The 23,291-nt window shown below is 37.8% G+C and overlaps 1 protein-coding gene across 2 annotated transcripts in view; it reads right to left on the bottom strand.

The window, feature by feature from the left end:
• LOC129698746 (neurabin-1-like) overlaps nt 1–23,291 on the bottom strand; it is a 63,164-nt gene that overhangs the window by 6,000 nt on the left and 33,873 nt on the right. Inside the window, exons 7-15 of one of the 2 annotated variants that reach the window (XM_055637972.1) lie at nt 21,268–21,497; nt 20,246–20,342; nt 20,013–20,157; nt 16,340–16,390; nt 15,964–16,115; nt 10,821–11,166; nt 7,746–7,827; nt 518–589; nt 142–340 (exon numbers count right to left, since the gene is read on the bottom strand). In XM_055637972.1, the coding sequence (XP_055493947.1) occupies nt 142–340; nt 518–589; nt 7,746–7,827; nt 10,821–11,166; nt 15,964–16,115; nt 16,340–16,390; nt 20,013–20,157; nt 20,246–20,342; nt 21,268–21,497 (1,374 nt within the window). The remainder of the gene's footprint in view (nt 1–141; nt 341–517; nt 590–7,745; nt 7,828–10,820; nt 11,167–15,963; nt 16,116–16,339; nt 16,391–20,012; nt 20,158–20,245; nt 20,343–21,267; nt 21,498–23,291) is intronic. The other variant, XM_055637973.1, reaches the window with a different exon arrangement.

Raw genomic sequence — 23,291 nt, 5'->3', positions numbered from 1 at the left:
CATTGTTGGAGTGGAACTAATTGTAAAATACATCAACCATCTTTTTAACATTATTTAACTGCTAACCTGTAATAGTTGACTCTCTCATGTCTCTACTTTCATTGCATGAAAGGGCCAAGCACCAATTTTTTTCGAACTTACTATATTTTTTGGCTTTTCTTTATCCTGTTCACACGAAACATCATGTGAACTTGAAGGCGATGGAAGACTGGTGTCAGAAGTGGCAGTTTCTTTACGACCATCCCCAAACCAAGAAAAAGGCATGCAAGTTGGTATAGATGAAACTGAATCTGCAGCTGAAAGGTTACCACCTGACCTATCAAGCAATTCTTTTGATCCCCTGACAAACACAAAAAAAACAATGTTTAGAAATCATATGTAGCAATAGAACTATTTAACTTTATGATGCAAGGTGCATGCAAATTATACCATTGTAACATTTACAAGTATTTAAACACCAACTGCGTCATGAACTCTGATCTGAAAAGATTAACTGGCATAATTGAAAGCAACATACCTGCTATCAAGTGACGTTCTACGATCTTCTTTATCTACTTTCTTGCCTTTTCCGCCAGATTTTCTTAATCCACTTTTTAGTAAAGTAAACAAAGAGTTGGTTAGCCAAGAAGGAAACAAAAACATGAAAAGAAAACAATGTACCAATTCCTAAGAACTGCTAATTAATACCGTATTTCCCGGTGTCAAAGATCACCTTTTTGAGTTGCTAAATTTTCAAAAAAGGCTGGCAGGACAGGATCAAGGGTTTGGTTTAATCAGTAGAAAGGAAAATGTGAAACTCCTTCAAGGAGGCAATGAGGACCGGGGAGCCGCCATCTTCGCCTTCCCACAATGCGCTATGCGGTTCAGGTCTGAGGGACAGGGACTTCCTGGCTCAGGGAAATCTTATAATGGGGAGAGAGAGCGAAAGAGAGTGAGCCCGGGACGGAGCAGCCAGCCTTCCGCCCAGTAGCTGCCCGCCAACCACCACCTCCACTGGTTGCGCCTGTGCCGAAGGACACCGTGGCTGGCTGGTGGGCGGGCCGGCAGAAGGTGGCAGCCGGTTCCGCTGTCCGGTCCCGGCGGCCGCTCACAGCCACCCGAGCTACTTCCCTCCCGGGCCACAATGCGGTGGCTCCGCGCCCGGAGCGCTGCGGCAGCTGCGAGTGAGCGAGTTGCAGGCATGATCCCCGACCCCCTCATTCTCAATGCTCCTGCCCTCCCACAACTTTACCCCTGGCAGCCCAGCCAAGTTTACTACTTTGTGCAGCCCAGGCCGTGCTGACCTGGGCGATACTCCCCACACGCTGTAGAAAGGAACTCTTCCCCCCCCACCCAGCGGCACTGTCCTTTTATAGCCACTTCCCACAGTTCCAGGGTCGAAGGCGCAGGTAAATTTTCGGACATTATGTTAGAGTAAAAAATAGCATCTTGGACGCCGGGAAATACGGGTAGATATTTTGTCCATAAACAATAAAAAATAATTTTTGAATTATTGCCTGGTATTCTTTAGTTTGTAGAACCTGAAATTATATTCTAATGAAAATACACTTTCACAATACCGTATGTTTCGTTTGGACAGGAGAAAAGAAGAATAACAGTTTTTGCCATCAAGAAGAAGAAAAAAAAAATCAGATTTAGTTTTATGACACAGATGGGCAGAATAGTGATTCTCAATTCTAATGAAGCTAGGGACAAGACCCTTCTCAATCACTATTGGGCAATTATCCTCCCCTTCGGCAGTCCCTCAGGATCAAGTTTGTGGGCTTTTAGGTAGCTGATGAGGCCATCAAACCACAAATTTTTAAGCAGAAGAGGCAGGCAATGGCTGATTAGTGACAATTTGAGAGGTGGTGCACTTCTGTATGCACAGCTTCAGGGTTCTCAGTATCATTCCATATTGTTCTCCACGGCTTTTGAGTAGACATGGATCAGAACTTCCAAAGTATCAGTTGGGGCTTGCATTTCTTCACAGAGGCATTGTGAACATCCTGAAATCGTTTTATTGTCCATCCAGTAAGCTTCTGCCATGGCAGAGCTCCAAATAGAGTGTTTTGGTAGCCTTGTATCAGGCATGTAGGCACAAGAGGCATATATTTCAATAAGATTATGCTTCTCAGCTCAAAAGAGTACATCAAATTTCTTTGGCCACTTATGATTAGATGAAAGAAATTGCATTTTGCCACATTATGGAGATGATGAGTGAAAGTTAAGCTCAAGCAGGTCAATATGAATGACTTTGACTCAACTTGATCTGGGTTTGGTAAAAACCCGATAATGCACACTTGGTACTATAATGGTATCCAACTGGCAGATTTACGAACTATTAGATATTACTCTTAATTAAACTCTAACATAGCTTTCATTCTTATTTATTAAGATGCCACATAGAAGCATAATAAATGTTCAAGTAAACTAATTAAGTTTAAGTGAACTATCGGGGAAAAAAAGTACTGAGTGAGTTTAAAGTAGCATGAGAATGGGGCTCTGGTGATTTTAAAAGGAGCATGAGAAATGGGACCCATTAAGTTTTAAAGGAGTAAAACGAATGAGTGTGGGAGCAAGAGAAATGGAATCCAGACTTCAAAAGGAGTGCAGGAAATGAGGTTCAATGCATTTAATGGGAGAGTAGAAAACACAGGTAACAAAATTAGGCGAGTGAGATGCCAAACTATTGGTATTTTTAAACAGGATAGTGGATTATCCAGATTTGACTACAATGTTATGTGAATTCTGAATTTATTTATTGTAATTATTAATTTATCATTACTATAGGTATACTATTATATATAATTCTAAAATGAGTGTTTCCATAATGCAAATTAAAATCATGCAATATTTGTATTTCTAAGGCTGAATTGGTTTAACACTATTTCAATCAGGAACAAGAGAATAACTAAAAAGTTACTTTGGAAATTGACGATATCTCCTAGTGGCGGCATGCTGTAAGGTTGCAAATTCGTTTGCTCCCGCAACTTTTAACTTTTGCTTACCATTCTTTCAATATTACTTGTTATTACTTGATTTCAAGGCATGGTCTAACTTTTAGATAGTTGTTAACACTTGATGTGTTGACAACACTTTTATACGTTTTAATCGTGTAAAAGATGGAGACAAGAGGGAAAGGAGCTTCTCCGAGGAAGGAGCGTGGGAAAGGCACAACTTCTGACTGGTATCTTAGAAGCAATATCGAAAATGAAAGATGAACTGAAAAATGAAATTAAGACAAGATTTTGCAGTTTGGAAGAAATGGGGAAAGGAATTTCGAGCAAATTGAAGGAAGTTCAAGTCAAGGATCTTTTGTTTCTAGCTTAATTTTTTTTTATCTATGCAGAATCTGAACTACAAAAATGTCTGAAATGTCATCACTTCTGGCTCCACCCTAGATTTTTCTCCTTCGAGTATCATGAACTATTATGCTTTAAGAAAGTAACCTTTTACATTCCACATGATTTTTACAAACAATATGGATAAAGTTATTAACTTCCTTTCATGGAATGTGAATGGTTTGAACCATCCCATTAAGAGGAAAAACTGTTTTAAAGTTCTTCGTAGATTAAATGCTCAGATTATCTTTGTTCAGGAAACTCATGTAAGGCAAGACGACAATCAGCGATTTTTCAAGTTTTGGAGAGGACAGCAATTTCATTCAAATTCACAGGCTAAGGTGAAAGGAGTCTCTATTTTTATTGACTCCTCAATTCTGTTTGTTCATTATGAAACAATTTCTGATCCATATGGTCGATTTTTGGTGATTACTGGTTTCTTCATAACCAAAAAGTTGCTATGGTGAATGTTTATGCACCAAATATTGATCACCCTGAGTTTTTTTAAACAGTTAATCCTAATTGAATAACACTTTTTAATAATGGGTGGAGATTTTAACTGCTGTTTGAAACCCTCGATGGACAGTTCTGCATCTGATCATGTGCTTACAAATAAATCAGCCAATTATATAAATTATTTTTTAGTTGTCTCTGGAATGTTAGAAGTCTGGAGATTCTTACACCCAAATGACAAAGAATTTTCTTTTTTCTCTCATGTATATCATAGTTACTCGAGGATTGACTACTTTATAATAGATTCTCGGCTAGTTTCATCGGTCACTGCATGTAAGTATGATGCAATTGCTATTTCTGATCATGCACCATTCAAACTACTCGATTCCAAGTTTAGTGCTAAACAATGGCGATTTAATGCTACTTTGCTTCAAGATCTAAATTTTGTTAATTTTATTAAAGATCAGATTTTATTTTTTCTTCTTAACAAATTCTACTGAAGAAATATCCAATGGTGTAGTCTGGGATGCTTTTAAGGCATATATTCGTGGACAAATTATTTCATACTCTGCGGGATTAAAAAAACAAACTCAAAATGAAATACGTATATTGGCTGATGAGATTAAAGAAATTGATAAAAAATATTCAAAAGCTCCTAGTTTAGAGCTCTATAAGAATAGAGTTGAACTTCAATTGAGACATGATTTGTTATTAGTATCACCGTTTGAGAATCAGATACTTAAAACCAAAAGTCAATTTTATATACATGGCAAAGAATCTGGTAAATTACTCACTAATCAGTTGAAAGTGATGTCGGCCAAACGTCAGATTATTAAAGTGAGTAAACGGGATGGTACACTGACTGTGGACTATGATGAAATTAATAAATCCTTTCAGGAATTCTATACCTCCCTATACCAATCAGAATTTTCCACCGATTCCAATATAATGCATGAGTTTTTAAAGAAACTGAACTTGCCAAATTTACCACATAATGAGTCTCTGTTGTTAGACGAACCCATCACGGAGGAAGAATTACAGAAAGCAATCCTCTTGATAAATTTTGGTAAAGCTCCTGGTTCAGATGGGTTTACAGTAGAATTTTTTAAGTATTTCTCAAGTTTACTGTCACCCTGGCTATGAAAGGTTTTTAAAGAAGCCGTTTTAATGAACAGATTACCACAATCCTTTTATGAATTAAGATAAAGACCCTACTGAAGTGACATCATTATAGATCTATATCACTGTTAAATGTAGATTCCAAAATTCTTTCCAAAATATTAGCTATGTGATTGGAAAATATTTTACCGCACATTATTTCTGAAGATCAGACAGGTTTTATTAAAAATCGTTACTCATACTTTAACGTTAGGAGATTAATGAATATCATATATACAGCGTCAAATAAAACTCCAGAATGTGTCATTTCACTTGATGCTGAGAAGGCGTTTGATAGAGTAGATGGGAATACTTATTCAATACATTTGAAAAATTTATGATTTGTCCAAAATGTATTTCTTGGATCAAGCTGATATATCATATACCTCAGGCTTCTGTACTTACCAATAATCAGAGATCACTTTTTTCAGGCTCTTTCGAGGTATGAGACAGGGTTGTCCTTTAAGTCCTTTACTGTTTAATATCACTTTGGAACCTTTGGCTACCGCTATTAGGGAATCCACTAATATTTTTGGAATTGTCCGTGGGAATAAGACACATAAGCTATCTCTTTATGCAGATGATCTGTTATTATTCATCTCTAACCCTGAGAAATCTATTCCGGCAATAGTAGCTTAATCAATTTACTTAATCAATACTACTTCATTAATTTAGTAGTTTTTCTGGTTATAAACTAAATCTTAGTAAGAGTGAGCTTTTTCCATTAAACAATCTAGTTTTGAATTATGGACAGTTTTCATTTAGATTGACTACTGAATGTTTTACTTATTTAGGCATTAAGATTACCAAGAAACACAAGGATTTATTTAAAGCCAATTTTATGCATCTAACTGACCATATCAAACAACAGTTTATTAAATGGTCACCAATGTCCTTATCTTTAATCGGCTGAATCAATGCTATTAAATTTTTTATTTTACATACATTTTTGTATTTAATTTAGACTATACCAATTTTTATTGCTAAATCTTTCTTTGATATTATTGTTTCTTCATATATATGGCAGAATAAAAATTCCAGACTAAGTAAAAAATACTTACAGAAAATTTAAAAAAAACGGTGGTTTGGCACTGCCGAACCTTAGATTCTACTATTGGGCAGTTAATGCTCATTATTTAACGTTTTGGACAAAAGATTTAGAAGTACCCAATGCCCAGGATGGATAAATCTTGAATGTGATTCTATGCAAGGGCTATCATTAGCTTCTATTCTAGGGGCCTCGTTACCTTTTACAATTACGAGATTGAATAAATATACGACTAACCCAATACATTCCGAATATGGTTTCAATTTCGTAAGTTTTTTGGATAGAATAATTTTATCTTATCGAGTCCTATCATTTCTAATTTTTTCTTCCAACCTTCTAGTACTGATCAAGCCTTTCTGTTATGGAAGAGGAAGGGGTTAGTAGCTTTTCATGATTTGTTTTTGCATGGTTGTTTTATGTCTTTTGAACAACTCTCCAATAAATATAATCTATCTAACTCACACTTCTTTAAATATTTACAAATTAGACATTTTTTGAAGGCTACTCTACCCTTTTTTCCGTTACATCAAACCGAAATCTTGGAAAAAAATTTACATTTGAACCCTTATCAGAAAGGCTTAATAACGACTATTTATGAGTTGGTTTTGAAATTACAAGTAGATACATTTGATAAAATTAAGAATGACTGGGAAAGAGAACTTCAAATTTCTCTACCTATAGAAAATGGGAGAGGATTCTTCAATTAGGTAACACTTCCTCAATGTGTTCAACATTTTCACACAACATAAATTGTCCCCTCTCCAACCATTATAATAATTATTTTACCTTTATACGGTGGAGTGGACTTGACGACAAACAGGGACTTAAATTGTTGAAATTCTTTGCAGCCCAGATTCTGTTTTGCTTTTTTTTTTCTAGTTTTTTCCTTTTTTCTCTTTTTTTCTTTTTATCTTTTTGTTTTTTTTATATATGTTCTCTTTTAAACACTTAATTATATTTACATAGAGGTCTATATTCAATGTGTATTTTGACACTGGACTCATATTTATGTTATACCTGTTATTAATGTAATCCTGATCCCTATGTATCAATATCATTGTTATGATTATCATTATTTTTTCTGTTGTTTTGTTTTTGTTTTTGAAAAAAAACTAATAAAAAGATTTTAAAAGAAAAAAGAAAGGAAATTGACAAGCAGAAAAAAAGTTGTCACTGAGAAAGAAAGTGTCCCATACAGCATTAAATATTTCAGCTTGCATTAACACACATGAACTTATGGCTATTAAAAAGACAATTATTTTTGAAAATCCTGCAGGAAAAATCATTTTGTTATGTTGATTCTACAACTCCTTACTCCCAATCCACATTTTCCATATTAACATAATCGAGTTTATAATGTGATTTAAAATGTGAACACCATCTATCTGGTTATAGCAGAATTAACTAAATACTATGAGTAAAAAGGAACTGCAGATGCTTGTTTAAACCGAAGATAGACACTAAAAGCTGGAGTAACTCAGCAGGACAGGCAACATCTCTGGAGAAGGAATGGGTGACATTTCGGGTCTGAAGAAGGTCTCGACTCGAAACTTCACCCATTCCTTCTCTCCAGAGATGCTGCCTGTCCCGCTGAGTTACTCCAGCTTTTTGTGTCTAACTACATACAGTACTCTGCTTGTTTCTTATGAACAAGTCATTTTATTGCAACCTGGTGTATATGACAATAAACTAATCTGAAATTGAATCAATAGCCACGATTAAACTTATACAAAATATTTTCTTCAAGGCAACGGAGATCATACCCAAAATCAGCAAATCTTCTTTTGGATTTTCCAGATACGTTTTCACTTCCATTGGCTGACTCATCTTCACTTTTCTTGCCTTCTGTCAATATAAAATAATCACATTTTCCTGTATTTATACGTTTTTAAGTTCAAGTTCACATTTCAAGTTCAAGTTCACATTTAATGCCACATGCACCAATTGAGGTAGTGGAATTTGATTTACCATGCAGTCACACAATCAAAAAGAGCACAATACACAATAGAATATAACATGAACATCCACCACAGTGTAATCAACATTCTTCACTGTGGTGGAAGGCAAAAACGTTCAGTCAGTCCTCCTCCATTGTTCATCCGTGGTCGGGGCCATGAACCCTCCGCAGTCGGATGGTCCGATGTATAGGCCTTCTCGTCGGGATGCTTGAAACTCCGACGTCGGGACGGACACCCCGAATTGGCTTGGAGGTCCAGAATCAGGCGCTTCCTACCGGAGACCGTGGCTTCATGATGTTATAGGCCAAGTCCAGCGGTCGGAGCTTTTCTCCGGTGATCCCCGGCGAGGGATCCCAGACTCCGCGATGGAAAGTCCATGCCGCGCCCGCGGCTAGAAGTTCCGCAGACCGCGGCTTCAGGATGTTGTAGTCTGCGGGCAAGCAATCGGAGGACTTCTTCTGGCGATGCCTGGCAAGGGATCGCCCGGCTCTGCGATGGAAAGTCCGCGCTGCGCCCGCTGCTGAAGCTCTGGGCCCGACTCCGGGAGAGGCCGCACAAATCCAAGCTGTTAGGCCGCGAGGGAGGCTGAAAATGCGACTAGGAAAAAAGTCGCATTCCACCGAGGTAAGTCACTGAAAAACAGTTTCCCTCCTATTCCCCGCCCCCACACCACCGCACATTTTTAGACATACTAAAAACAAAAAAAAGTCGAAAGGACAAACAGCTGCTGGCAAGGCTGCCGGCTCGCGGCGCCGCCCGATGGAGGCAGATAGATTTAAGATGTTATCAATAAATCTATTGTATATTACCCAAAAGAATAGGAAAGCACAATTTTAAAAGATGTCTCGAACTATCTTTTGATTTGAATGCCAAACCTTATGTGCACCACTAAATTGGACAACTCCGATTGAACAGGTTTTAGGGCAAGTACAGTGCATTCAGAAAGTATTCAGACCCCTTCACTTTTTCCACATTTTGTTACGTTACAGCCTTATTCTAAAATGGATTAAATTCATTTTTTAATCATTAATCTATACACAATATCCCATAATAAAAAAGCAAAAACAGGTGTTTAGAAATTTTTAGCAAAGTAATTAAAAATAAATAAGGAGTAAAATAAATAAATACTAAATATGGAGTTCCCGATATTGATTTCTAACCAGTGACCGCGAACTCCACGATGTTAAAGTCCCGCAGCTCCCGCAGTGGAGCTCTCAAAGTCAGTCTCCAGCAAAGGACGCCAACTCCTCGATGTTAGGCTGCAGTGTGGACGGAGATATGATACGGAAAACAAAAAATCACATCTCCGTCGAGGTTAGAAAAAGTCCCCCCCCCCCCATATAAAACAAGTTACACAAGAACAGGAAAAACATACAATCAACACATACTAAAAAAAACAATGAAGAAGAAAGGGACAGATACTGTTGGCGAGGCAGCCATTGCTGGCGCCACCCGATAGTTTTCATCACATCTAACAGGTGGTGAAGGAGAATTCAGGTAGTCTGTCAATATGTGCAGCAGGAATTGCCAGTCCCCAAGAATGGTCCACTTTCACTGCACACTGGCCATCACAGACAGCCTCTCCACATTGAGCCATGGGTTATTCGTTGATAAGCAAGCATCAGCAGCGATGCACCCAAATCAGATGCCTTAATTAAAGTTTAAGAATGCATGTACCTGTGAGTGCATGAACTACAAGACCAATCGTACTGTAATGCTCTACCCCTTACTCTATGGGGTCGAGCTAAGCCAGGCACCAGTGTGCTTGCCTCTTAACCTACATTTTATGCCCAAATGTCTGAAGTAGAAAATGAATCACTAACATCTTGACCTGGAGAAAAGAACTACTAAACCATTAAATCCTTTTACATGTTCTATTTTGGATGCGATGCCAATATTTAGTAAAAGTGCAAGTATTAACCCATCAGGACTATTTACAACCAGCTAATGTTGACACCATGGTAAACATTTAAATACTGAAAGATAGTACATTATTTTGTGAAGAATGAAATGACAAAAATGAAAATTTCCTCAACTGTTTTGACATTTTAACAACTGTTTTGTATCAATTGTAGGAAGTATTGGTAGGCTGAACGCGTGCAAATTGAAGGTACACAAAAAAGCTGGAGAAATTCAGCGGGTGCAGCAGCATTTAAACCTCAAACCCTTCTTCGATTTTAAATCTCAAAGTTATAAATAAAAAATTCAAGAGGACATCCAACAATGGATAACTTCCCTTATATATTTTTTGCCCACCCCCCTCTTTCCTTTTAGTTTGAACTAAAAATGTAAAAAAAAATGGTTGAATGATGTCTAACAAGGGAATATGCATTGCTGTCATCCACCTGTGTAGTACTATCAGACTAACATCCAACAAAGATATTCTGAACCACATCAAATGAAAAAAATCAACAAGTTCAGCTGCTAAATAAATGAGTTTTTAAATATTATCTTTAAAAGTGACAAGCAACATAATACTCTGTTGTTTTACTCAACTTGACCAGAAACATAATACATGCACTATGCCTATTACCCACAATTTAAGAAGTGCATTATAGTATTTCAGCATGTAATTGATATAGATTTGCAAATCAATGAACTCTGGATGCCGGGAATCTGAAATTAAAGCCAAAAATGCTAGAAAAAGCAGAATGCTAGGCAACATATATGGAGAGAGAAATGTTTTGGCCAAAAATATTTCATCAGATCCTTCTGTTTAGAAGTCACCAACCAGAAACACCGTTTCTCTCTCCACTGATGTGTCCTTTCCAGCATCTTCCATTTTTACAATTAACTCAGAATTAATAAAGATATTCATACAGCTATCAATGAAGTTTTGATTTGAACATTACAGATATATAATAATTAAAGTAAGTTTACCAATAGTCTCTTTTCTTTTGCCTTTTGATTCTCTCTTCCTTATCTTTGTAAGAAATGATGGAGAACTTGATGGTGCTGTTACTTTGGAAAGAGACTGTTTTGAGCTTGTACTACTCTCAACACTCTTATGAACTGGTGAGGAACAAGGCGATGCAGAAGGACTTTGATCATGCAAACTGATTATGCTTGCCACATCAGACCTTTCCTCCACTGCTGCTTCTTTCATAGATGTTTCAGGTACAGGAACAGATGCATTTTCAATAGCTTGCACTGCACCCAAGTTACTTAGAATACGTGATGCATCTGCTTGCTCAACTCCTTCGATATTTTCCTCCTCTTCATTATTCTGAAAATGGAGTATAAAAATGTTGATTCGTTAGCTAACATTGGCAATATATATATATATAGTAAAACTGTCAAACCTAAAAGGACGGTAGACAAAAATGCTGGAGAAACTCAGCGGGTGAGGCAGCATCTATGTAACGTAATAATGAAATATTTTATGTATTTTATTAGTAAAGATAAATGTGGGTTTTGGGTTCTGAGTAAATGAAAGCTTTGAAATTTGGGTTCTGTAGAAGGGCTGGGTAATCAGGAAATTGGAGGCCAGCATTCAAACTGCATCCAAGCTACTTCCTGTTGTGCCCAAGCAAAATATATTGACAATGGTGAGAGGGGATGTATTTCTTGAGAAGGTTCTGGCTTATAGATACATAGAAAATAGGTGCAGGAGTAGGCCATTCGGCCCTTCGAGCCTGCACCGCCATTCAATATGATCATGGCTGATCATCCAACTCAGTATCCCGTACCTGCCTGCTCTCCATACCCCCTGATCCCTTTAGCCATAAGGGCCACATCTAACTCCCTCAACTACCTTCTGTGGCAGAGAATTCCCCAGATTCACCACTCTCTGCGTAAAAAATGATTTAACAGAAGCCATAAGAGAGGATGAGCTTTCTGAAACGTTGGAAGTTTTTGTATTCATAAACTTCTGTGGGCAATTGATAAGGATCCTTACATTCTTTAAGAAGGTACTGCAGATGATAGACCTTTGACTAACTCCTGTTATTTTGGGGTTTCATAACTAAGGTTTGTGATCGATATAACCATAGCATGAGAAGTATTGTATTAGTGACAAGCATGCTTTCAATGGGGAAAGCTGTGATTGATATGTTAGACGTCATTGCTGCAATTCTGTATGAACATGTGACTCTTAAGGGGTTGGACAGGCTAGATGCAGGAAGATTATTCCCGATGTTGGGGAAGTCCAGAATTAGGGGTCAGAGTTTAAGGATAAGAGGGAAGTCTTTTAGGACCGAGATGAGAAAATATTTTTTTTTACACAGAGAGTGGTGAATCTGTGGAATTCTCTGCCACAGAAGGTAGTTGAGGCCAGTTCATTGGCTATATTTAAGACAGAGTTAGATGTGGCCCTTGTGGCTAAAGGGATCAGGGGGAATGGAGAGAAGGCAGGGATGGGATACCGAGTTGGATGATCAGCCATGATCATATTGAATGGCGGTGCAGGCTCGAAGGGCCGAATGGCCTACTCCTGCACCAATTTTATACGTTTCTATGTTTCCAAAACAGTATAAAAGATGGTGTATGTCTTCATTCATTAGAGTGGTGGCCTGGGAGAAGTTAAATATCTGCCATATGCTTGACTTTGTATCTCCTAGCACTCTCTAGCTAAATGATCATTAAAGCTTGTATTGGTTTTACCCAACTTATTGTAAGTTGTCAGTTTTAAGAAAATGAACCTTAACAAAACCCTTCTTCAGACTGATGTGAGGGTGGGGAGGCGAGAAGAAAAAAGGAAGAGGATGAGCCAGAGGGCAAGACGGAGAGCTAAGAAGGGGAGGAGACAGTAAGGACTACCTGAAATTAGAGGTCAACTGCCAAAGCTAAATATGAGCTGCTGCTCCTCCAATTTCCAGTGGTCCTCACTCTGACCATGGAGGAGGCACAGGAGGGGGAGTTGAAGTGCTGAGCCACCGGGAGATCAGGTTGGTTATTGCGAGCCGAGCAGAGGTGTTCGGCGAAGCGATCGCCAAGCCTACGCTTGGTCTCACCGATGTAGATCAGCTGACATCTAGAGCAACAGATGCAATAGATGAGGTCGGAGGAGGTGCAGGTGAACCTGTCGCACCTGGAAAGACTGCTTGGGTCCTTGAGTGGAGTCAAGCGGGGAGGTAATGTGACAAGTGTAGCATTTCTTGGCGTTGCAAGGGAAAGTGCCTGGAGAGGGGGTGGTTCGGGTGGGAAGGGACGAATGGACCAGGGAGTTACGGAGCGGTCTCTGCAGAAAGCGGACGGGGAGATTAGAAGATGTGGCAAGTGGTGGGGTCACGTTGGAGGTGGCGAAAATGACGGAGGATTATTTGTTGTAAGTGGTGGGGTGGAAGGTGAGGACTAGGGGGACTCTGCCCTCGCTATGAGTGGGTGGATGGGGGAGAGAGAGCGGTGTCACGGGATATCGAAGAAACCCTGGTGAGAGCCTCATCTGTGGTAGAAGAGGGGAACCCCTGCTCCCTGAAGAATGAGGACATCTCCGATGCTCTGGAACACCTCATCCTGGGAGCAGATGCGGCGTAGACGGAGGAATTGGGAGTAGGGGATGGAGTCCTTACAGGAAGCAGGGTGGGAAGAAGTGTAGTCCAGATAGCCATGGGAGTCAGTGGATGTTCGGTCAGAAGTCTATCACCTGCGATGGAGATAGTGAGGTACAGAAATGGTAGGGAAATGGTCCACGTGTATTTGAGTGCTGGATGGAAGTTAGTGGTGAAATGGATGAAGTCAGTGAGTTGTGTGTGGGTGCAGGAGGTAGCACCAATACAGTCCTCAATGTAGCGGAGGTAGAGTTCGGGGCTGGGGCCCTGGTACCTCTCGAACAAGGAAAGCTGTGCCTCTCTGCACCTATTTTCTACGTTTCTATGTTTCCAAAACAGTATAAAAGATGGTGTATGTCTTCATTCATTAGAGTGGTGGCCTGGGAGGAGTTAAATATCTGTTCATCAAGTAAGAAATACATAGATATATAATTTTGACAGTACACAAAAATGCTGGAGAAACTCAGCGGGTGCAGCAGCATCTATGGAGCAAAGGAAATAGGCAACGTTTCGGGCCGAAACCCTTCTTCAGACTGGGAATTTTGACAGGTTGTGATTGTATCTATGTAACATCTCAAAAGATGATTATTCAAATTCATTCTCCATATAACTGTTGTAAACAGTCAAGCTACTTAAAAATTAACAATTACTTCTCTCCAAGGCTATAAATTAACTCCAGTTGAGGTGCATAGTAGGTCAATAGGAAATACTAATATAACTTTTGCAACTGTTAGCTCTGGAAGTTTTAATTTAATAAATAGTTCATTGGGCAACCTTGATCTCAAGCAAACAGCTTCTTTAAACTGGGGACATGTTAGAATGCCCAGTGATATGATGCTGATCTACAATAATTTGTAAAACAGTACCTGTTTTCACTGGGTTGACCAATAATCCAATGATAATAAAATCTTTATTCAACTGTATCAACATTCAAAATGTACTTCAAAATAAAATGTTTGTGAAATAGTGTTGAGAGAAATAAATTACATAAAAACAAAAGGAAATATTTCAGTATAGACTTTTTATCCTTTAACACCTGGCAAAGGTTTTTTAGGATGTTAAAAACATGGTATGTTGGATAGTATTGCAAATGATGAGGAAGTGATTCATAATAGAATTTATTAGATTTTCCCAAGTTTCTCATTACGAACTGATGGACAGGTGAAGACTAAAAGAAATGATTGAGATTTTTTAAAATGCACACAAAATTCACTTATTAAAAGTTTCAACGTTGTGGGATTCCTGGTGTAGTTGGATTAATATAATTTTTTGTGAGTGTAAGGAACTGCAGATGCTGGTTTACACCAAAGATAGATCTAAAATGCTGGGGTAACTCAGCAGGACAGTCAGCATCTCTGGATAGGAATGGGTGACATTTCGGGTCTGAAGAAGGGTCTCAACCCGAAACGTCACCCATTTCTTCAATCCAGGAATACTGCCTGTCCTGCTGAGTTACTCCAGCATTTTGTGTCTAAATTTTTGTGTGGGCAGTGTGTTAATGTTTTAAATAATTCAAAGAACGCTCTTAACAGTGCTGTAGATAGAGTTTCCAGCACAAAGTTTTAAATGATAAGTTGTCCTTGAATTCCTCATTTCCTTCAATATGCAGAACCTCAAAAGTGCTTGAGAAGGTTGTACAAACGACTCCAGTGAGCCAAATTTTCTTATTCCTCATCACAAGCACAAGCATTCACATTTATGTTTTCTTGCCTACAAAGCTTTTAGAAGTACAGCAAAAATTACAGGTCTTATAGAACCTTGGTGAGCAATAGAATAAAATGCGTATCAACCAAAGGAAGGATGGTTAAAAGCTACTGTTACAAAACTTTGCGACAGATTTTGTAACAGTAGAAGACATCACATTTTCTAAAGAAAAATTGGATTATTCCTTGAAACAAAGGAAGACAACTCAGTGAGGAAAGAATAGAATTTGAAACCTCTGCATCAAAAGGAGAAATATTACCTTCTTAAAGGTTTTACAATTCCCTATAACCAGGAATTAAATTGAAAATTTAATGTAAAACTTTTAAATTACACTAGACCAAGTGCAGCTGCTCCCCCAACGCAGCCATTCCCTAACCGTAGCCCCCACGGGAGACGTGGTCCTCCAACTCAAGCGGCTCAGGAATCAGCAGTGCGGCTGTTTCTAAATGGCGTAATTGAGGCGAGATGCGGGTGCCAGCAGCTGTTATGGTCGCTGGCCAGCAGGAGGCGACAAAATGAGTGAGTGGTGGGGGGGGGGAAAGAGAAGGATTTTATGAAAAATGTGTACATAGACATGACAAAATTTAATGAGTGGATACTTGGAATGAAAAGTGAAATCTCTACCGAAATGGAAAAAAAATCGATGTTTCTGGGTCTGACGTTGGCGTAGCAACGAATCAAAGGCTGGCAGCCGCAAGTCAGAAACACACACAGCCAGCCAGCCACAGAGTTTTAATATTATAGATAGATTAGTGATTTTTTAAAAAGCATGATAAACTTATAGTATAAGAAAAGATTAGTAAAAAAATAATCAACTATATTGCCTTTACCTGGATACTTTCATTCTCATCATCAGCTTCAAGATATTCCTTTAGTTTTAATCTAGAAGGAGGCTGTCTTTTAACTTTCAAGGCAAGGTGTGCTCTTGCTTTGTGTGAACTTGTATCTAATCGCTTGGTTTCTGGAACAGCCTCATCAAAATCTGAAATATTAAAATAATTGTAGACAAATATACAAGTTTAGAAACCAGTCAAATACCTATTTTTTTGATAGGGCATAGCGGGTTACATTTGTAATCAGACATTGGCATAATCATGTAAATATAATTAACTCTGATGGTCTCTCATAAAATTAAACCATAATTATAATTGTAATTTGTGATAATCCCATCAAATGAATGGACAATATTTTAGTGTACCAACTTACCACAGATCTTGGAGGTGTTGCAATATTCCCATTCCTCGGGAGATTTTGGAGCTTTAAAAATAAAAGAGGAAGCATATTTAAATTAAGACGTATTTAAAAGTAAGAAATTCTATTGATCATCTACTATCATTTAAAAGATCTTGCTGTTGCAAATGTCTCTTAATTTGCCCAAAGTACTAGCTGTGCAAAGAAACAGGTACAAATATGAAGTCACAGTTGGGAAATAAAATACACTCCCTCCCTAACTGAAACAGAAAACCCCAACATTTTCTTTTAATTATTAGAATTTTATTTATCAGATGTAGTGTACATTACAATAATATAAGCCAAAAATAACATAATACATTTCCTGTACCACTTCATATTTTAAACTTTAAAAAGCAGAAAAGTAAAGAGAGTGAAATAGGATAGTAAGTGTGTGAAAGAGTGATCAAAAGAGACCCTTAAGCACGAAAAATTCGAAAAAGAATTAAGAAGCCATAGAAAAAGAAAAAGAGAAAAAGAAAACAGAAGATATATTAAAAGTTTTTAAAAAAAAGAGCTAAAAGGGATAAACAAACTTTGCATTTTTCCTCCCCCCTCACCAGGTCCTGAAACCATTTATTTGCAGTATCTGTTGCACCTTATACTTGTAGCAAGTCGATAAATGGAGACCAAATCTTTTGGAAATGGTCTGGTTTGCCTGCTAGAAGGAATCTCATATCTTCCAGGTGTAGCATTTCGGATATATTTGAAATCCACATATTTATTGTTGGTGTTGGGGCGTTTTTCCAGAATTTAAGTATGAGTTTTTTCCCCATTATTAAACCGTAAATAAGTAGGCTCTTTTGGGAGGCAGATAGCTCAGGGCCGACTTCCATTGTTCCAAAAATAATCAATTCTGCATTCGGTTTCAGTTTTATTTTAAATAATTTTGTAAAAATTTCAAAAATTTAATTCCAAAATTTTTGGAGTTTTATACAAAAAACAAAGGAACGTGCTATAGTTGCTTCTTGGGATAGACATTTATCACAGATGGGGGAGACATTTGGAAAAAGTTTACTTATTTTAGTTTTTGAGTAATATAGTCTATGTAAGGTTTTAAATTGAATTAGAATACGTCTTACATTAATCGAGCATTTGTGCATATAGCAAATGTTTATCCCACCTTTCTTTCGAAATTTTTATAGCGAGTTCTTGTTCCCAGTCTCTTCTAATTCTATCGAATGGTGGTATTTCTATATTTAAGATGATGTTATACAAGTATGATATTAAATTAGCTGATTCCGCCTTTGTATTCATTGCTTCGTCCAATAAATCTGGAGACAAGTTATGATATTCTTGTGTATATTTTTTCAAATAGTCACATATATGAAAATGTTTAAAATATTGATTCTTTCTCAAATTGTATTTAAGTTGTAGTTGTTGGAATGATAGTAAGTTTCCAGTTTCATACATGTCTCCAAACATTTTAATTCCTATTCTTTCCCAGTGTATAAATGATTTATCTATAATAGATGGTTTGAACAACTGATTATTAACTATTGGAGAAAGAAGCGATAGATTTCTTAATTTTAAGGTTAATTTTATTTGTTTCCAAATTCTAATTGTACTATGAATAATTGGATTTTTATTGGATTTTGTATTATTCAGGTTTATTGGTGAGAGGAGGATCGCTCCTATATTAAAAGGGGAGCAATCCTCTCTCTCCATTACTATCCAATCCACCTGCTGGGCAGAGTTGTCACATTTGAATCACATTTTTGATATTTACTGCCCAATAATAGTACAAAAAATTAGGAAGTGTTAATCCACCAAATTCGTTAGGTTTACTCTTTGTATTCTGTGGGATTTATAGTCCCATATAAAGTTTGTAATATCGGAGTCCAGTTTAAAAAACTTTTTTGGTAGGTATATTGGTATTGACTGGAATAGGTATAAAATTTGTGGTAAAAAGATCATTTTTACAGCATTTATTTGACCTATTAAAGACATTGGAAGAGTTTTCCAAAATTTAATTAGAGCGTTTAATTTATTAAGTAGGGGGATGTAATTTGCGTTAAACAAAGCTTTATATTTTCTAGTGATTTCAATTCCCAAATATTTAAATTTTTCTGTAGCAATTTTAAAAGGTGTGTTGAGTCTCAGGGTTTTATCATAATTTCACTTTTATTCCAATTTATTCTGTATCCTGAAAAGGATCCAAATTCCTCTATTAGGTTTAGTATATTTGGTATACTAATTTGGGATTTTGTGATGTATAGTAGCACATCATCTGCGTACAATGATATTTTATTATTTGAGATTTTGTATTATAACCATGGATGTTCGGGTGTGTTCTAATGGTTTCAGCTAGAGGTTCTATTACAAGAGCAAATAGCAGCGGTGATAGTGAACATCCCTGTCTATTGCCCCTTGATAATTGAAATTTTGGGGACAATATGTTGTTATATTCTAGCAGTAGGCCTGTTATATAATAGTTTTATCCATGAGATAAAATTCTCTCCCATTTGAAATGTTTGCAATACTTTAACCAGGTAGTCCCATTCCACTTGATCGAATGCTATTTCTGCGTCCAATGAAATAATTGATAAGTCTTGTTCTACAGTTTTATATGAATGCATTATATTAAACAGACGTCTCAGATTATTGCATGAGTGTCTCTTGGGTATGAACCCCGTTTGATCCGCATTTATTAATTTACTGACATATTTACTTAGTCTTCTAGCTAATGTTTTCGCTAGTATTTTTTGATCTGTATTTAACAGTGCAATGGCTCTATATGAACCGGGTTCTTCTATATCTTTATCTTTTTTAAGTATTAATGTAATCGTTGATTCTGCTAATGTTTCTGGTAATAAACCCCAACATTTTAAAGAGCTAATACATTGTAAACATTAGTCATGAGACAAGTGGTAATTACGCCATTTTTCTTTGAGATAAACCTGTCATATTAAAAATAATCTCCCAAAAAAGAAGGGCATTAATTTAATGCTTCACTGGAAAGACACTGTCATATCAGTCTAGACTCTTGTGCTCCAGCCTCTGGAGCAGGATTTGAAACCACAACCTTAGACACTGCAGTGTTAACAACTTTGCTGTGACATAAGGATGTTGATGTTTACATCAGGTCATTCCATTCATTCAGTTTACATTTATATATATATATTTTAAGTTTCTGGCACTTTAGAGACACGGGAGGGGTGTCATTAGCGGTTCAGGTATGTATTGTTGTTTCATTATCATGTGACCTCTGTTGGTCTGGGAAAAATTTTGAAAGGCTCTGGAACTGAGGTGCATGTGACAATAATTAACCAAAATAAACAAATCATAAATTCATGCTCTAATACTGCTTTTTAAATCAAAAATGCATCATCTAAATTGGAAAATTATGTTTCTTTCCTCTGATTGTGTTCAGTTCTGGTCACCCTGCGATAAAAAAGACACAATTAAGCTGGAAAGAATGCAAAGAAGATTTACGAGGATCTTGCCAGGATTGGAGAGTTGAGCTACATGTAGTGGTCAAGCAGGATAGGACTTTATTCCTTGGAGCTATAAAATCAAACATAAAGTTGTCTCTAATGCAATTTAATCACAAAAATTGTGTTACATTCAAGAAATCTGTGCAATGTGCTCCTCAGAAACAAAGGCATCAGCAAAAAGGGATATTTCTCCTCTCATGTTTCTGACTTACTTAGGTTTGCATCATTTTCTTCAGTACAAATTTCTTCAAATTGTTCTTGATTCTCAAACACTGGTTTTTCTTTGTCCAGCTCATTGTAACTGAGCAATGACGGCATATGTCCAGTAGATTGCAGTTCATTTTTCAGTTCTTCTATCTGAGGAATACACAAACAAGTTTAACTTTCCCTCCATGAATGAATGTACTTTGCTCAAAAAGAGTAACTATTTTGATTATACTTTTACCTCGTCATGCAAACTCTTCAGCTGTTTAGCATGTTCTTTTTCTTGATCTTCCAGATATTTCCTGTGATCCTCTTCCTTTCTAATAAATTCAATCTCTCTAAAGGAGAAAGAAGATGTATATAAATTTGTATATCATTGAGATTTTATACAAAAATCGATGCAACAACTATTGGAAAGAAATTCAAAAGGGCTACATTGCGTCTAGCCGTTGCAAAATAAATGTAATTGAAAACCCAGAACATCTTGTTTACATTGTCCTTTTCTTTTCACTGTCTTGGATAATTTATGATCCTGCATGTTATCCGAGTCTGCGCTTCTGCAATGCCGCTGCAAGTAAAATTTTCATCTTACTTGTTTGTACCTTGTCACACGTGTATATGACAATAAATACCTGATTTACATTCTGCATTATTAATCGAGACAATTAATTTTCATGGCACCATGGCATTATTTCTCAAAGCATTTTAATTTATGATCCTTGAACATGCACCCCCCACCAAGTAGTTGGAAAACTATCAACATTAATAATAATGAAATTTAAGATGACAAAATTAACAGCACTTTAAAAATGAAAAAAGCAATCCACCTATTCTTAGCTTTTGAATAGGGTTGTCAATCTTTCAGTAGTTCAATAGGGCTGTGGTAGATGTATTAGGATGATGGGATGCAAAGATATGGCAGCCAGAAAGGAAGTGTAGCCAGCCCCTCAGTTCAGCACTCAATTCAAAATGTTCAGAGGTGGAGCAAGAGGTCAACTACTTGTCTATCTCACTTTTAATTTCTGTAGCTGGCGGTTCAACTTGGAACTGGTGTCCAGCATGTATCTGCCAATTACTTGGCATAATCGGAGCTTCTATCAAATGATTAGAGGTGAGAATTACCTTAGGTGAAAAGGGTACATGTGACAAGGAGTTGAAAGTCAAATAATATGCACTAAAACCAGCGTACTAGTTCCATAATTAGGATATTATAAAGGTTTACACTCTTTGCTACTTCTCTGTTTGGGGACATTGAAAGCTTACTTTTGTTGATATTCCTTTATTAACTTCTTGGCCTTATTATATTTCTTCTCCAAAGCATCATGCTGACATTGGGTCTCTTTCAAGTGTTCATTTAGTGTTTTGCAAAGGTTTTGTGCCTCTAACCAGTACTTTTCCACCTTTTCCATTTTTTCCTTGTTTTCTTCAATACTTTGCTGAAGCTGTATCTTTGCATTTTCCCATTCAATCTTCTCTGCTTCAGCAATTTTCAGCTAGTGGAAAATGAAGAACATGCTGGGACTAGAACAATCCATACAAGCATATAGTTTTTCATTCTTAAACTACTCCATCGAAAATCAGAATCTTCCATCAATTCAGATTTCTGCTGGATGGTTTAAATTAAGGCTGGGAGTAGGTATACAAGTTAGTATAATTTTTGAACCAACAAAAAGGCAAGGTCGGATGCTTTACATACAAAGGCTGTTAATACAACATATAAATATTCCATAGATGAACAGTATGTACATTGGTCAAAACGCATTTTCAACTCGGCCACTTAGCTGGACGATTCATTGTTGAACTGTTTATAACAATTGTCAAGGAATCTTCCAGTGATCCAAATTATTCCTAGGCAAACGGTCAAATTAAATCTAAAAGAAATTTGAAACAAATTGTTGGGACTTAAATGAGAAATAAAAAAGGGTTAAATAATGGAACATGAGTTGGTTTTGTTAAAAACTTTATTTTTAATTCAAGAGATTGAATACACATTTTGTGTTTTTTTTTTAAACTCAAATCAGCTTGAAAACACATTTATAAATTTCTAATATCTGTCAGTAATCTTCTATATTACTAAAAGTCTGTTCTTGACCGGTTTTGGCCATCTGTGCTGCGATTTACGAGAGAACGCCGCCACCTACGGCCGTCATTTTTGGCCACCTTGCTCAGAGCCCCCCTCCGCCGTATGTGTGCCGAGGATTTTTCCCGTCGATGAAAAAATGACAGATATTAATGCTTTTACAAAATTCCCCATTCTCTCTGCTGCTCCTGCTGGCGGCAGGGGGGAGGGACTATAAAACCAGGAAGTGGTGTGCCTCAATCTCTTCAAGATGGAGGAAGGCAGAGGGTCACATTTCTCTGAGTTGTGAATAACACTGAACACATGTCTACTCAAATGTAAGTGCCTTAGTGGTTCTAAAACGCTTGCAGAATGTGTCTATTGGTTCTAAAATGTTTGCAAAAATTGTCTATTGGTTCTAAAATGTTTGCAAAAAATGTCTCTTTTGGTTCTACAATGATTGCAGAATGTGTCTTTTTTGGTTCTGAAATGTTTTTTAGGTTCTCCCTCCCCTTTCCTCTCCCCCCCCCCCCCCCTCCCTCCCCCACCCCCCCCCCCTCCTCCTCCCCCCCCTCCTCCCTCCCCCTCCTCTCCTCTCCCCCCTCCCCCCCTCCTCTCCCTCCCCTCTCTCTCTCTCTCCCCTCTTTTTTCCTCCCCTCTCCCTCCCCCCCTCTCTCTCTCTCCCTCCCTCCCCCCCCCCCCTCTCTCTCTCTCTCTCTCTCTCTCTCTCTCTCTCTCTCTCTCTCTATCTCTATCTCTCCCTCCCCCTCTCTCTCACCCTCTCTCTCCTCCCCTCCAACCCCCACCTTTCCCCCCCTCACCCACCCTCCCTCTTCTCCACCCCACATCCCTCTTGCCCCTCTCTCTCTCTCTCTCTCTGTCTCTGCCCTTCTCTCTCTGCCCTCACTCTCTATCTCCCCTCCCCCCCTCTCTAGATGCACCTGCGAGTTGGGGGGCTCTGCGTCTGTGGATAGGGTGGTTATGGGGTAAAAGGAGCAAATTAATAATATTAATATAATATAAAGGGGGGTAATTAGCGTGAGTGTGGGGGGGGGGGATAGTTAGTGTGTGTGACGTTGCATGCCGCCTCCCCCCCCCACAACCGCACGTTGGGGGAAGAGATCCAACGGGTCTGCACTTGGTCTAGTATTTAATTAAATATTTAATCAGAGCCACTGGGAGCCAAGACAATTTTCCATTAATTCACTGGTACAGATCCGTCTTAAAG

This window comes from Leucoraja erinacea, chromosome 7 (assembly GCF_028641065.1).
Source record: "Leucoraja erinacea ecotype New England chromosome 7, Leri_hhj_1, whole genome shotgun sequence".
Classification (NCBI taxonomy): Eukaryota; Metazoa; Chordata; class Chondrichthyes; order Rajiformes; family Rajidae; genus Leucoraja; species Leucoraja erinaceus.
The sequence above is the reverse complement of the archived record's forward strand: the minus strand, read 5'-3'. Positions and strand labels throughout refer to the sequence as shown.